The sequence below is a fragment of the Ambystoma mexicanum genome, chromosome 4q (assembly GCF_040938575.1).
Source record: "Ambystoma mexicanum isolate Mex_15411 chromosome 4q, UKY_AmexF1_1, whole genome shotgun sequence".
Lineage (NCBI taxonomy): Eukaryota > Metazoa > Chordata > Amphibia > Caudata > Ambystomatidae > Ambystoma > Ambystoma mexicanum.
The window spans coordinates 1,042,361,511-1,042,375,645 of record NC_090928.1 but is presented as its reverse complement, the minus strand read 5'-3'; the positions used below and the strand labels follow the sequence as shown (position 1 = coordinate 1,042,375,645).

General features: G+C 49.9%; 1 protein-coding gene across 1 annotated transcript in view; it reads left to right on the top strand.

Moving 5' to 3' along the window:
* The window catches only part of RAB3GAP2 (RAB3 GTPase activating non-catalytic protein subunit 2), a 2,371,691-nt gene that overhangs the window by 1,161,469 nt on the left and 1,196,087 nt on the right, over positions 1 to 14,135 (top strand). The window contains exon 20 of the mRNA XM_069608591.1: positions 7,387 to 7,600. Coding sequence (XP_069464692.1) covers positions 7,387 to 7,600 — 214 coding nt within the window. The remainder of the gene's footprint in view (positions 1 to 7,386; positions 7,601 to 14,135) is intronic.

Sequence of the window (14,135 nt, the reverse complement as noted above, 5' to 3'; positions counted from 1 at the left end):
TCTTGTGGCAGCGATGCAGACCCTGGGTTTCCGAGCCTCAGTTGTGAGGACAAGAGGGAGGATGTCTGGAGGGCTCCTGTGGTAGCAGTTTGGAAGTCGTCGGCAGCTACAGGCTCTTTCGGTTCAGTGGCACTTTGCGGTTTCAGCGCTTGTTAAAAAGCACTATTGCAGATCCCGAATACCGGTTGGGCTTCCTTCACTCCTTGGGTCCTGCACTCTGGTGAGGGGACTCGAGCTCTGGTCGTCCTGCTTCTGGAGGGTCTTTAGGAGACTCCTAGAGCTTCTGGATGGATTTCAGACGTTGCACTCGACTATGGATTTCTCAACCCCTGGCACTCGGTTCTTGCAGCAGCGAAGAAGTACAACCAATCAGGGAAGATGGTCCAGTGAAGTTCGTCTCAGGGTTAGTTGGTCCCACTAACCCAAGGGAAGCAGTCGTCCCTTCCGGAGCTTCTCTGTCGAATTGAAAAAGGAGTTTCAGCACAGCAGCAGGGCTTCACCAGGCAATTCAAAGGTCCAGGAGGATGCAGCAAGCTTCGTTCACAGTTTCTTCGTCGGGTATTTCTCCCAGTGGTCGACTCTACCTCTAGTCCACAAACCCTCGCCTTTTAAGCAGGTTTCTCCCATTCATGCACAGCCTAGGCTGTCAATCACACAATAGGGTGGCTGTCCAAAAAGGACAGCCAGCCAGCCAATCAGAAATGGTTGCATTCATGCACTCCTAGAGACAAAGGACAGGGGAGTTTCCGGAACCTCCCTCACTTCCTGCCTTTCCAGACACACTGGAGCCAGAAGCGAGCTTCAGGGCTGAAGTCCGCCAAAGGCAAAATGAACAAAAGGCTCAAACCTGGCTCAACGCACAGAATAAAACCCAAGAAAGACCTCACAAACAGAAAATGGCGAACAAAGAAGACCAGGGCCATTTTGACAAAAATGGTCACCCATGGGTACTGTACTGCAGCTGAGGATTCAGCCTGCGGTAGAAAAGCACAATGGTAGGAAAATTAAACCACTGTCACCAGCCATTTAAAGTAGTGAGGGTATCATAAAACATGTTATATGAGAATGTAGGATAATGGGCTACTAGGTAAACCCCAGTACTCCACTGAAGATGATGTGTGCTGGACCTACAAAGAGAAAAGTAAAGTCAATTTCACTTTACTATTCTTGGGAACTGTAGTTCACACAAGAAAAGGTATTTAAACTGTATGAGAAATCTAAAGGCTTTCTATGTGACACTGCACTGAAGGTGCTGTGTGTCACCATACAAAAAGTAGAGGCCTATGGAGTTTGCCAGACTCTAAAAACAGAGGAAACACATAATCCAAATTAGGTCAAAATACATGAGAGAGTGAGAAAAAGGTCTCACTCACTCCAAGCTTCAAATTAAAAAGTCCTAAAGTCCAGCAAAAGAGCTGGGGGTCTCTAAGGTTGAAGGGAATTAGCACAGAATTGATAATTCTCCCTAACAGATGCCATTTCCAAAGTGGCTACCTGGAGTTCCATTCACAGCTTACACAACATTACTGCTTAGATACACATTCTAAGACTGATTCACGGGTGGGGCAGGTGGTGTTAAGGCATCTTTTAGCCACTGAACCTTCAAACAACCCACCACCTTCTCCTGGTACTGCTCGCTAGTCTATGCACAGCGTGTGATTCTAAGGAGATCCACAAGCCTTTCGAAGACATACATACTCTTACGTCCCATCCACTTTCTTCAATACTGTATGGGCGTCCCTCGCGAGGGATGGGAGACGGAACCTTTTTCACCAGAAACATCTTCTTCCCCTTTAAATTTAGAGGCGCAGATCATTCCGGTATCAGTCCTGAGGGACTGCAAGGTTCTTCTACCGGGGTTACTCCCTAGTAGTGGCATCATGTCCGAGGGGTCTCTTTCACGTAGCACCACCGGCAGCTCTGCCGAGGGCAATACACCTGAGGTGCGGGATAGGACTTAGGTTCCAACACCAAGCGTCTTGACTGGGCTGGATTCAGTAAGCCAGGCACCACGACTTTGGCACGCAGCTTGACAAAATGGCCACCGTGCCAGACAAGGTGACGTCTCGTCCAATACTTCCTACGGGGTACGTGGCCTACAGTTTATCCATCAGCAGCGCAGGGCAGGTTTCCCCTGCACCACAGGCACAGTATGCCCTGGCCGCAGCAGCTGTCAGCCACTTTGTCAATATCCCCTGCCACCTCTACAGCCTTGGAAGACAGGTTCTTGGAAAGGTTCCTGGCACAGATGCGAACTCCCCAGATAGCGACCATTCTTCGGGATGCTATCAGGGACATGCTGCCTCAGGTGACCCCACATAGTCATTCCTCCAATGGCTCCTGTGCTACAGGCCTCAGCGCAGCCCATGCTGCCCCTGCCGGCTCCTCCACTTCCGGCACCCCTGCCTCCAGCAGTTCAGGCGGTTCCACACCAGCCCCTGCAGCAGCCTCCGGCTCCGGTCTCCACAAAGCAGCCCTTGGTGCCCGGTATACCTCCGCCGGTTCTGGATCCTCCGAGCACTCAGGTGGACACAGACAAGGAGGAGGACACCGACACACCATCCTCAGCAAAGGCCTTCCATAAACGCCTTGCAGCCCTGGCAGAATACCTGGGCCCACCTCAGCCCGAGGGTCGAACAGCCCAAGAAGGGGGTCTTGGCAGAAGTACTCACCCTCAGACTCTCCTCTAAAACAGGGATCCTTTTGCAGAAGGATGTTGTTGCCCTGGCCAAAAAAGGGTGGCTCAAGCTTCACTCGGCCCAACCTGTCAATCAGCGCCTCAATGGCAAGTACAGGCAGATGGAGGGGGATACACTCTTGCTTTCGGGTCATCCTCAGCCGCACTCCTCGGTGATCGGTGCGGCGTCACTCTGTTCTAAGCCTCAGTTGTCCTCGGCCACCTCACCCTCGACGCTGCTAGGCAAGGAGGAGAAGATGTTGAAGGCGTACGGGAAAAAGCTGTACTCCAACACTTCCTTGCACCTGCGTCAGGACAATGCCTAGGTCATGCTGGCAGCCGTTAACCAAAGGCTGTGGTGGGAAAATGCGGACTTCCTCCCGGAACTTGCGGCGCAGAGCCAAGCTCGCTTGAAGGCAGGATTAGGAGAAGCCAGGCTGGTAGCGCAGGATATCATGGAGTCCTCAGTGGTCCATATCGACACATCTGGCCGGGCCATCTGCATTGCCACGGGCATGAGGACGGCCTGGCTCTGGGCTACTAAATTTAACCCTGACGTCTAGGAACGCATATTGGATCTTCCATTCAAGGGTAGTGACCTTTTCCACTTCACCACGGATGAAGATTAGATAAAAAGAAGAACAAATCGCAAACCACAAAGTCTTTATTCTTACGAAGGACATGCCCAAGGCGTAAATCCAGTCACATCAACGCTCCGACAAGGGGTGGGCGTCTGGAGGGTTCCGAGGCTTCCAAGAACGGAGGTCCAGACAACCTGACCGTTCCTCGAGTCAGCACCGGAGGAAACAAGAGGGGTTTGGGGGGCAAGGGCTTTTTATAATCCCCCTCCTCTGCCACAGCCTCGCAGGGAAAGAAGGCATGAGACGTCCCTTCGGGCCCACGTGTCTCCAGTGGGGAGGCAGACTTGCCTCCCACGTGCATTTTTGGCCCCAACATTTTTGGACCCCTGCATCCTCTCTGAGTATCCACGGGAACCGCCTACCGGTCCCTTCATCTCCTCCCTCCTCTCCTCCTCTCCCACAGATTGGGACAGCAAGTCTGCTGGCAGAAATGCACTCGCTCGTCGAGATCCAGGCAGTGGAGGAAGTCCCAGCCTCACAGCAAGTTTTGGGCTTCTATTCCAGGATTTTGGCCATACAGAAGAAGAACCAGGCTGGCCTGAGAGTTGTGTTGGACCTTTCCACCCTCAACCTCTCCCTTCCTCTACAAAAATTCAAGATGGTTACACCAGCACTCATTGAGGAGACACTGAACATGGGAGGCTGGATGTCCTCACTGGATCTGAATGACGCGTATCTACACATCCCTATTTGGCAACCGCATTGGTCCTTACTCTGGTTCAGGATCATGGACTGCCATTTCCAAAACAATGTGCTACCCTTTGGCCTGAACTCCGCCCCCCTGTGTATTTACCAGACTAATGAATGCGGTGGCAGCCCTCCTCGGGTCCCAGGGCCACCACGTCTACTCATACCTGGATGACTGGCTCGTCCGAGATTCATGCCCGGAGGCGGTTCACCACACCTCCTCTGCGCTTATTAACACACTCCACGACCTGGGGTTTACTATCAATTTCAAGAAGTCTCAGCTGCAAGCCACGCAGAGCCTGACCTTCCTGGGCCTCATCTGGGACACTGACTCTGAGAGAGTCTTTCCCTCGGAGGACAAGATCACAGCCATCAAGAGAGCCACTACTCACTTCTTCCCCAGGACAGTGACCTCGGCCTGGTGGTACCAACACCTGTTGGGGATTATGGCAGCAGTCCTATTGGCTGTACCCCACACAAGACTCAAGATGAGGAGATTACAGCTGCACTTTGCAGCCTCATGGAATCAGGAGAAGGGCTCCCAAGCCGAGCCAGTTGACATTCCGACATCGCTCCATCCGGACCTCAAATGGTGGTCTGCAGATTGCAACCTGTGGCAGGGCTGGCCATTTCGGCAGCCTCTACTTCAGGTCACCGTCGCTACAGACTCCTCCTTAGAGGGCTGGGGAGCCACGCGGGACAGTCACAGCGTCCATGGAGTCTGGACTCGGCAGGAGTCCCACATCAACTGGCTAGAATTGAAGGCCATATAGCTGGCCCTCAAGGCCTTCCTCTCTCTTATAGAGGGCAGGAGAGTATTTATCCAGACGCACAACTCCACCAGCATGTACTATGTCAGCAAGCAGGGGGGTACCAGATCCCCTCCACTGTGCAGCCTAGCTGTCAACATGTAGGAATGGGCTCTGGAGAACAGCATCTACCTCACTGCCGTCCGCCTCCCAGCGGAGTCCAACCTGGAGTGGCAATTAAACAACCTTGTACTGAAGGAGATCTTCCTCATGTGGGGGCATCCCCAAGTGGACCTGTTTGCCTCCCAGGACAACAGGAAATGCCAGCAGTTCGCCTGCTGGCAAGGGCAGGGCACCGGGTCCCTGGGCGATACATTCCAGATACAATAGAACTACATGATGACATATGCCTTCCCGCCCACAACTCTGTTCCACAGGGTGATCTGCAGGATAAAGCAATCTTGTCACCTCAGCATCATTCTGATAGCTCCTTGGTGGCCGGCGAGGCTGTGGTTCTCCGAGCTGCTCAGCCTATCCGACAGGCCTCCCATTCACCTACCGCTGGGCCCAGCTCCTCTTCTGACCCAGCAGGGGGGCAGGGTACTCCACCCCGATCCTCACAAACTAGCCCTTGCAGCATGTTTCTTGAGCAGGTCACACTGAAACACTTGAACCTGTCTCTTGCTAACCTGGAAATCATTCAGGGTGCCAGAAGCAAAGCTGCCAGTAGCCAATATAAGATGGTCTAGATTCTGTCATTGGGCTGACTCTAATTAGATCGACCCCTCTTAAGTGCACATTGGACGACGTGCAATCCTTCTCGGCGCACCTCTCCCATTCCGGAGTACAGGTGGACATGTGCTACACCTATCTGGCAGCCATAGGAGCCTAACCTGGTGGTCAAACGGCATCTGGTGGGCCTCCACAGACTCTAACCACCTATTAAGAAGCCACACCCGTTGTGGGACCTCAATGTAGTCTTGGGTGCCTTTCTTGCCAATGACGTCCGCAGACATCAGGCTGGTCACCTTAAAAACAGCTCTGCTCATAGGCCTCACCTCCGCTCGCAGAGTCAGCGAAATCCAGGCTCTGGTGGCATCAGACCCCTACACTACCTTTCACAAGGACATGGTGGTCCTCCGGACAAGACCCTGTGTTCCTACTCAAGGTGTCCTCCTCCTTCCATCTAAACGAGGAGATAGTCTTACCCACCTTCTTGGCCGACCCCAAGGACGAGCCTTAGAGGGTCTTGCACTGGCTGGATGTCAGACGTGCACTGAAATACTACCTGGACAGGACCACGGATGCCCTCTTTATCACCTTTGGTGGTTCAAGGCCAGCTGATCAGGCTTCCAAAGCCTCCATAGCAAGGTGGATGGTCGCCGCCATCAAGGAGGCCTATGAGGGGCAGCACAGGCCAGTTTCGGCTAATTTGCATGCCCATGCGGTCAGAGCCAAAGCCACGGCCATCACGTTCCAACGGCATGTACCGTGGCAAGTCATCAGCAGGGCGCCCACCTGGGCCACCCCTTCGGCTTTCTGCAAGCACTACTGTTTGGACGCCGCCTCTAAGTCAGACGCGGCTTTCGTGCAGGCGGTTCTAAGAAACCTGTTTGCTTAACGAGGGTCTCTTCTCCTCCATGGGGCTACCTTCAGTTGTAATTGCCCATAAAGTATGGAGGAAAGGGGACGGGACTTGAGAGTAATTAATAGTTACTCATTGTAGTGACTAACATACTCTCAGTCCATAGTCCCCTTTCCTCCATACGTCCCACCATACTCCCCTCTAATAATACTGTTGTCATTAGGCAATGTTAACTATTGTCAATGCATCAATGGAGACTGAGGAGTGGCGCCGGTGGGCTGAGTAAGGCGAGCGCAGGCTCCCAGGGCTGGGCCCCAGCGCGCCTCTAAATTTAAAGGGGAAGAAGATTTTTCTGGTGAAAAAGGTTCCGTCTCCCAACCATTGCGAGGGACGCCAATACAGTATGGAGGAAAGGGGACTATGGACTAAGAGTATGTTTGTCACTACTGTGAGTAACTATTAATTTACTTACCGTAATCATATTTCTGATGCTTGTATCTTCTTAGATTAACATGCTCCCACCCTTCATCCCCGCTTGGGGTTCAAGGTACATAGGCGTACACCTTTATTTTTTTTTATTTTTTTTTTGTACTTGCGCCTTCACTTTATGCTCTCTCTTGTCAGAAATAAAACAATCAGTGGGACCTCGACACGTGAAGGATCATGGGTATAATACACGTCACACTCAGTATTACAAACAAGCCCAGCCAGCGTCCCTTTTCGAAGTTCGAAAACAGAATGCAATACTCTGCACCTACCACTACATGGCCTATGAGCAGCATGTGATTCTAAACCCACACAAGCATCAGAAATACGATTATGGGAAGTAATGTATGTCATAAATGGCGTGTGTATGTGTACCCAGGTTGCCACTTGTGGCATCAGCCACAGTGCTGTTTCAAGATTTCAAAGTCCATTCTGCACTTTGACCTTTTCAAGGAGGAAAGTTGAATTAATTAGAAGGAACGTTACCAAATGCAAACTCTTTTTTTCTTTGTAAATTCTCTGAACTTGGCCCCTTTTACTAATTCTGCTATTTCTTTTAAGGACTTGGCTAAGTTGCTACGACTGGATGAAAAAGAATTTACCAGACTGCAAAGGTTATTGAAAAACTACAAACACGAAAACCACAAGCATGGTGTTCGATTTGCAGAGGACAATGATGGGAAAATACCCATTAAAGCATTCCTGGAGTTTTTGGAATGTGAAAAGGAAGCAATCAATGTGAAGAAGACGGGTGAAGATGAATATATCGCTCTAGGTATGCATGAAATTATAGACAATAACTCATTCTCAACAATAAACCTTGTGTATTGGACTGTTCTCACAGAACAGTGTAATAACTCCCCCCGCCCCCCACAAATGTTACAACTGTCACAGATGGCCTTTTGTATGCCAATACTCAGGAAACGGTTCAAGGTTTTTTGTTCCACGAAACTTAAATGAGGCTAGCATTTTGTGGTTGATGAGGGCCATGAACACACTGAGGGCCATGCCTCTTACTTCTCCCACAGGCTTTCCACATCCATAAACCAGGCTTTCATATCCCCATGTGGTATTAGAGACATGTAACCCCAACTTTCTGAATACTACCTGAGGTGTTGGCCTATGGGCCTGAGACTTCTATCACTTACTCCCTCTAGAGCTTTCTAGGTGGATGCTAGTCTTAATTCCCCAAGGATGTCTGGGTCTCACAGCGGGATGTGGTGCCTTTCAACCATCCTGTTTCATTCATTTGGTCTCCCCCTTCCACACTCTTGTCCCTGATGTTGTCTTCTTCTCACTCCCTCCTATCTCAATCCAACCTCTTCTCGTTCTCTGCTTTCTCCCTCTCTCTCTCTACCTCCTTCTGTCCCTCTGTTCTCTTTCTGTATCTTTCTTCCTCTGGTCGTCTATTCCTCCTACTCTCCTTTCTTAACTCTTAACTACTGTCCACTGCCCTCTGCACTCTTCTCCCCTCTTCACTTCGCTCTTCTATCCACTACTCTCCACCCTTCTGCTGTTCCCACTTATATTCACCTCATTCAGTCTCTCATGCATACTTCTCACTCACTTATTGTTCTACTCTTTCATTAACCTCCATTCAGTCCTCACACTCTCCAGATGAACACTCTCATACACAAGGTGCCACTTTCCCTCACAAAACAATACCTGATCTTTAACAGGCTGTCTGGCTCCTTCATCCTCCACTCCACCGCCATTCCTCTGCCTGATCTCTTGGCCTGCCTCCCTCTCCTTGACCTCACCTTAAAAACCTGCACACCTACATTGTGGTTTTTCCTTTTTATAGTGCTTTTGGTTTGCCTCTTCCTCCCGCTTCGATTGGATTTCATAGTCAGCTGATTCTTAGGGACAATCTCTACTTGCCTTTCCCCCAGGTGCCGGCTTACACAGGCGTGAGGCCATAAAGTGTCCTTTAAGCCCTACCCCCTTTTCAAAAACGGGATGGCCGGTGTTTCGCGATGGAGGCTCGGCACAGTAGTTGTCTATTTCGGAGTTTGTAATGGAGCCTCTTTACTGCCGGTAAGTAGAATGCTGTTTCGATGGCACTGTGCAGAGAGTGCGGCCCTCATCCCGCTACTCCGGCAAGCCTGGCTCTGGCAGACAACATGGTAGGCTTCCGCCCTCAGGTTGAGAGGGGGTCTATCGCTTTTGACAGGGTTAAGTCCATGACGCCGTCACACAGCATATATAAATGAACTATGTTTGCTGCTGGGAAGTAATCCATAACGACTCTTCTTAATTACGATTCAAGTTCTTAATTTTTTTCCTTCACTTTTTAAGACATGTATGTATACCACAGGCATTAAAATGTACTGGCCTTTCTTATTTAGGTTTTATCGAATTTCATAAAAACGTATTGTTCAATGGATTGCTTTTCTCCTGCAGATTCCTCATCTTGATAGATATCCCTCCACAGCTCTGCTGCTCGGAAACCTTTTTGTACAGGGGCGTAGTGGACCTCGACTCGGCCGTCAGTCATCGATCCGTCTTGCGCAGTGGTCGATTGTCGGCTTTCGGAAATTATGTCAGGCGCCATACATATACCATGTCACTGCTGCATCGGGAACTTGCTCCAGTTTCACTCGATGTTTTTCAGTAAAATCTTTCTATTTACCTCGACAATGTCTTCGCACCGGATCTCAGGTTTCAAACGGTGCTCGGATTGCAAGGCCAAAATGTTGGTGACTGACCCACATTACGTCTGTGGTGTCTGGGTTCCACTCACGACACATAGGCCTGCGCGCCGTGCCCCAAGATGCATACCAAGTCACTGCTAGACAGAGCCGGTAAGCTGGCCCTGGGCTGACCGTCGCTGAAGACTCCGGCGCAGTCTCTCGTGTGGTCATCTGAGGCTGAGACCGAGTTGCCTACTCGTCCCAACAAGAGCCGGCACTGCAAGAAAACAAGAGGTCCCACTCCAGAAGCCGTTCCTCATCCTCTTCCTCACGGAAGAAGAATCAACGCCACCATCGGTGGAATCATATTCTTCCTTGGAGCGAGGTAAGCCCTCTAAAGGACTGACCAATCGTGAAGAGTTGGATTTGTTTAAAAAAAGAAATGCTTACTGGCCACCAGGGGGCGCCTGGATGAACCTAACCTCTGTGTGAGCTCCGCGTCTCACGGTCCTAACAGTGGCTTGAGCCCCCACTAGAAGCCGCCCCCCCCACCCCGGAGATGTCTGTCTATTTTTGTATGGTAACATAGTCCCCTGGATCTGTGCGAAGACCCGAAGAGAATCGGAGCAGGATTGGCCAGGAAATCGCCTATTGCAAAGTGGCGCGCAACGACTACGGCCTGGCCTGGTCTGTGCCGCCGAAAGTGAAAGTGGCCCAACGTAGGAGTGCATGACTGAGGACCTCGACTGGAGCCTCACGGCAGAGGGACATGTGGAGACGCTCGTAACACCGAGGAGAGGTCCGGAGCTGAGGCGGCCCCTCTCGGGAGATGTTCTGCCCACAACCTAAAGACACAAGTAGCCCCCTCTGGATCCCGTTGGGAGAGACGGTGCGGAGGTGAACCCAGTCGAACCGGAGAGCCCTACCAGTGTAACAGAGGTGAGCCAGTCAGGGCCTCCCCATTTCCTTGGCACCACGCTGTGACCTACTCCTCTCTCCCACATCGCTCCTGATGGCATATTACAGAGGCACCTCGGCGCAGAGAACCGACATGCTCTTTCCACATTAACTCCAGGGGTGGAATGGAGACGGGCAGAACTTACTGCGCTCACCCAAACTCTGTCGAATATGTTAGGGCAATCCCAAGAGTCAGCGTCCTGGGTAGTAAACGTAACAGCATGAGTAACACGGGGGCATGATGAAGCGAGACACACGCCTTGAGGAACAATCTGGTCACCTTGCGGCCTCAGCTCTGTGAAGACCTTTTCATGTGACGGACCTGCCTCTGAGGACATATCACGACCCCGCTGCGCCTCATCGAGTCCAATACTGGAGTGGCGGCAACACGGAGCGGGTCGTGCAGGAACACGACCACAGCAACCTTTTTGGGCCTCCTGCCACAGCCACCAGAATCGGGGTACTCCAACTGCCTAACCGTATGTGCCCCTGACCAGAACTCATGCATATCATCAGATCTCCTGCTAAAGAACTACAATTACTGTGACTCAAACACTGACTCAAGGTTTCTGGTTAAAAAATATAAGTACATTTATTTTTCAACCTTCTGTTCATAAAACACTTCACTTCTATTAAACAAAACCACACACTAAATATACCACACACAACCAATTCCTTTGGTTTACGTCAATTCATGAAAAGTACATTAGGATTTGACAGTGTTGTGAAACAAAAGACGTTACCAGGGGTTAAGAAGCGCTCACTTTTTGACAGTAATGACAAAAAGTGGTCTTACAATTGGTCTTACAAAAGAAAAGCGTACCCGCGGGAAGAAATGTAACCGTCGTCAAACACAATTAGCACATTGAATTAAAACCAGGGAATAGGGGATAAAAATCATAGGCAATACTTTTGTCAAGGCACTAGCATCAGAGGACTTGTTCTACAATATAGATAAAGTCAATAGGCCTCCGCCAGTGTCAAAGGGAGCAGGGCTCTATTGTCGAGGATAACACGTTTAGAACAGTTCGAGATTAACATTGCCCGGAGTACTTGGATATTGTCAAAGGGAGGCAAAAGTTATAAGAGGGAAGGAAGAAAGGACAAGCCTACGGAAAGGAAAAGGGTTCACCCCGATTCCTCAAGGTCGGATGGACACAGTACCTTATTCAAATTAAGAAAGCTGGTGCTACGGCAGTTGTTCCTGGTAGTTCCTGCAGACTCACGGTTCCTGGAGCTTCAGTCGTGGGGACAAGAAGGACGACGTCTGGAGCGATCTGCACTACCCAGGGATGAGACCAGCAGCAGCAAAGCAATGGTGAATAAAAGGTGTGCTGCTTTAAAACAGGCGAGGGCTCTTCTGATGGCTATCCGGACCACTACAGCTTTGTGCAGCGATTTCGACCCAGAAGAGGATTCTCTGGCTGTAGAAGGTGCGCTGGTTGATTCCCACCAGGCTCAAGGGAAGAAGACTCTGGACTGGATCTTCTCTGGCGTTGAAGGGTAGATAGCTCAGGACTGCAGAAGGGCTTCACCGGGACTCGGGAGTTGAAGCAGCCGTTGTTAGGGAGAATTCTCATTCTATCGCTAATTTACCTTACCTAATCAGTCCCCCAGCAACTTTGCTGGATTTCTGGAGTTTGTTTTTCCACTTAGTAAGAGTGTACCCCTTTTTTCCCACTCTTACTTGTGTTTTGCCATGTGTATTTCATCTGTTTTTGTGATTGTGGACTCTGGAGTACACCACTTCAGTAGCCCTCTTATTTTGTGTGTTACACAGCACCTTCAGTGCAGTGATACAGGGTTGTCTTTTAGACTTCCCACCGACTCCATTTCTGAGGCTGACTACTGTCCCCCAGAAAAGGGTAAAGTTGGCATTAACTTTACTTAGTCATTTAACCAGATGTCCAGTACACCCCTTCTTACATGGAGTACTGGAAAGGGTTAATCCTTAGCCCTTTTTATCTGTACCTCCTAGAGCATTGTTTCGCTCTTTTAACATTTAGACTTGGCTGGTGGCAGTGGTATCTACCCTAACTTTTCTACCGCGATTATACTATATAAATGTGGTACTGTTTTAGGCTATTAGCCTCGAACTTAAACCCGCTTGACCAAATACTTTTTCTTTTGGCTCCGGTCGGGTTTATTCGCCATTTCTTTTTGTTAAAGTCATTCTTGTGTTTTACTTTGCGCGGCAAACCAGGGTTGCCTTCTTTGTTCACTGTCTTTTGGCGGGCTTCTGCCAAGAAGCCCTCTTATAGGCGCCTGGGTGTCTAGGTGGACTGAATGTGAGGGAGGGGTGTTGTCACCCCCTGCACAGAGTATCCTAGGAAACCCGAGTCGCACTTTGCCATGATTGGCTGAGGTGGTTGTCCGGGCCGGACAACCCCCCTGTTGCGTTATTGACAGCCAGGCTGTGTGAAAGGGGGATTTTCGCATAAAAGGCAGGTCTCTTGGGCTAGCAGTCAGAGTCACCACTGGAACTACAATGAACTGAAGAGAAGCGGAGAAGAAGTCGACTGCTGCAACTATCCTGTCCCGGTGAAGCCCTGCTGCAGTCCTGAACTATCTACCTTCGAAGACCAGAGAAGATCCAGTCCGGAATCTTCTTCCCTTGAGCTTGGTCGGGATAAACAGCTCACCTTCTACAGCCAGAGGATCTTCTTCGTGGTCGAAATTGCTGCACTTTGCTGTAGTGGTCCGGATAGCCATCTGAAGAGCCTCTCTTAAGGCGTGCACCTTTTATTCACCGTCGCTGCTGCCGGCTTCAGCCCTGTGTGGTGCAGACCCCTCCAGACGTCCTCCTTTGGATCAAAGCTCCAGGAACCGTGGGTGTGCAGGAAACTACCAGGAACAACTGCCTTGGCACCAGCCTCTTCATTGAATAAGGTACTGTGTTCTGCTCGAGGAATTGGGGTGAATCCCTTTTCTTCACCTCCAAGGCTTGCCCTTGTCTTCCCTCCTTCTTATAACTTTTACTTCCTCTATTGACAATATCTAAGTACTCCTGGCTATGTTGAATCGTGAACTATCCGACTGTGTAATCCTCGACAACAGGAACCCGGTTCCACTTGACACTGGCTCCGGCCTATTAACTCTTGAATTTCTGTCTAAGAGTGTTCTCTGGTTCTGTCTGCCTTGTCAAAAGTATTGCCTATGATTTTTGCCCCCATCTCTCTCTGGGTATCTCAGGTGCTAAGTGTGTTTTTGCCCCGGTAACATTTCTTGGCCCGGATACGTGTTTCTTTAGTAAGACCGAACTGTCATTACTGTCAAAAAGTGATCGCAAGTGTATTCCCGGTAGCGTCTTTTCTTTCACAACACCTGTCTGCTAAAACACAGGGTACTTACCTTGAAGTTATACCGTACACAGTGAATTGGTTGGTTGTAGTGTATTTTACGTATGGTTTTTGAATTAATAGAAGTGTTGTGTTTATAACAAATGGTTTAAAAATAAATATACTTATATTTTTTACCTGAAACCTTGAGTCAGTGTTTGCTTGAGTCACAGTAATTGTGGTCCCTTTGTGTAATCTCTGCTACTGCTCATATACTCTTGAGATAAGCCTGGCTGCTCCGCTACTGTTACCACTGTAACATAGTAGTACAGGCTTGTACCAAAGGTAAAACTTGTATTGCCACCTGTAGTCTTAATTGTGTGTAGTGGCCCCTAAGGGCACTGCACAGGATTCTTCCTAACAGCCGACTTCTTCTCCGCTT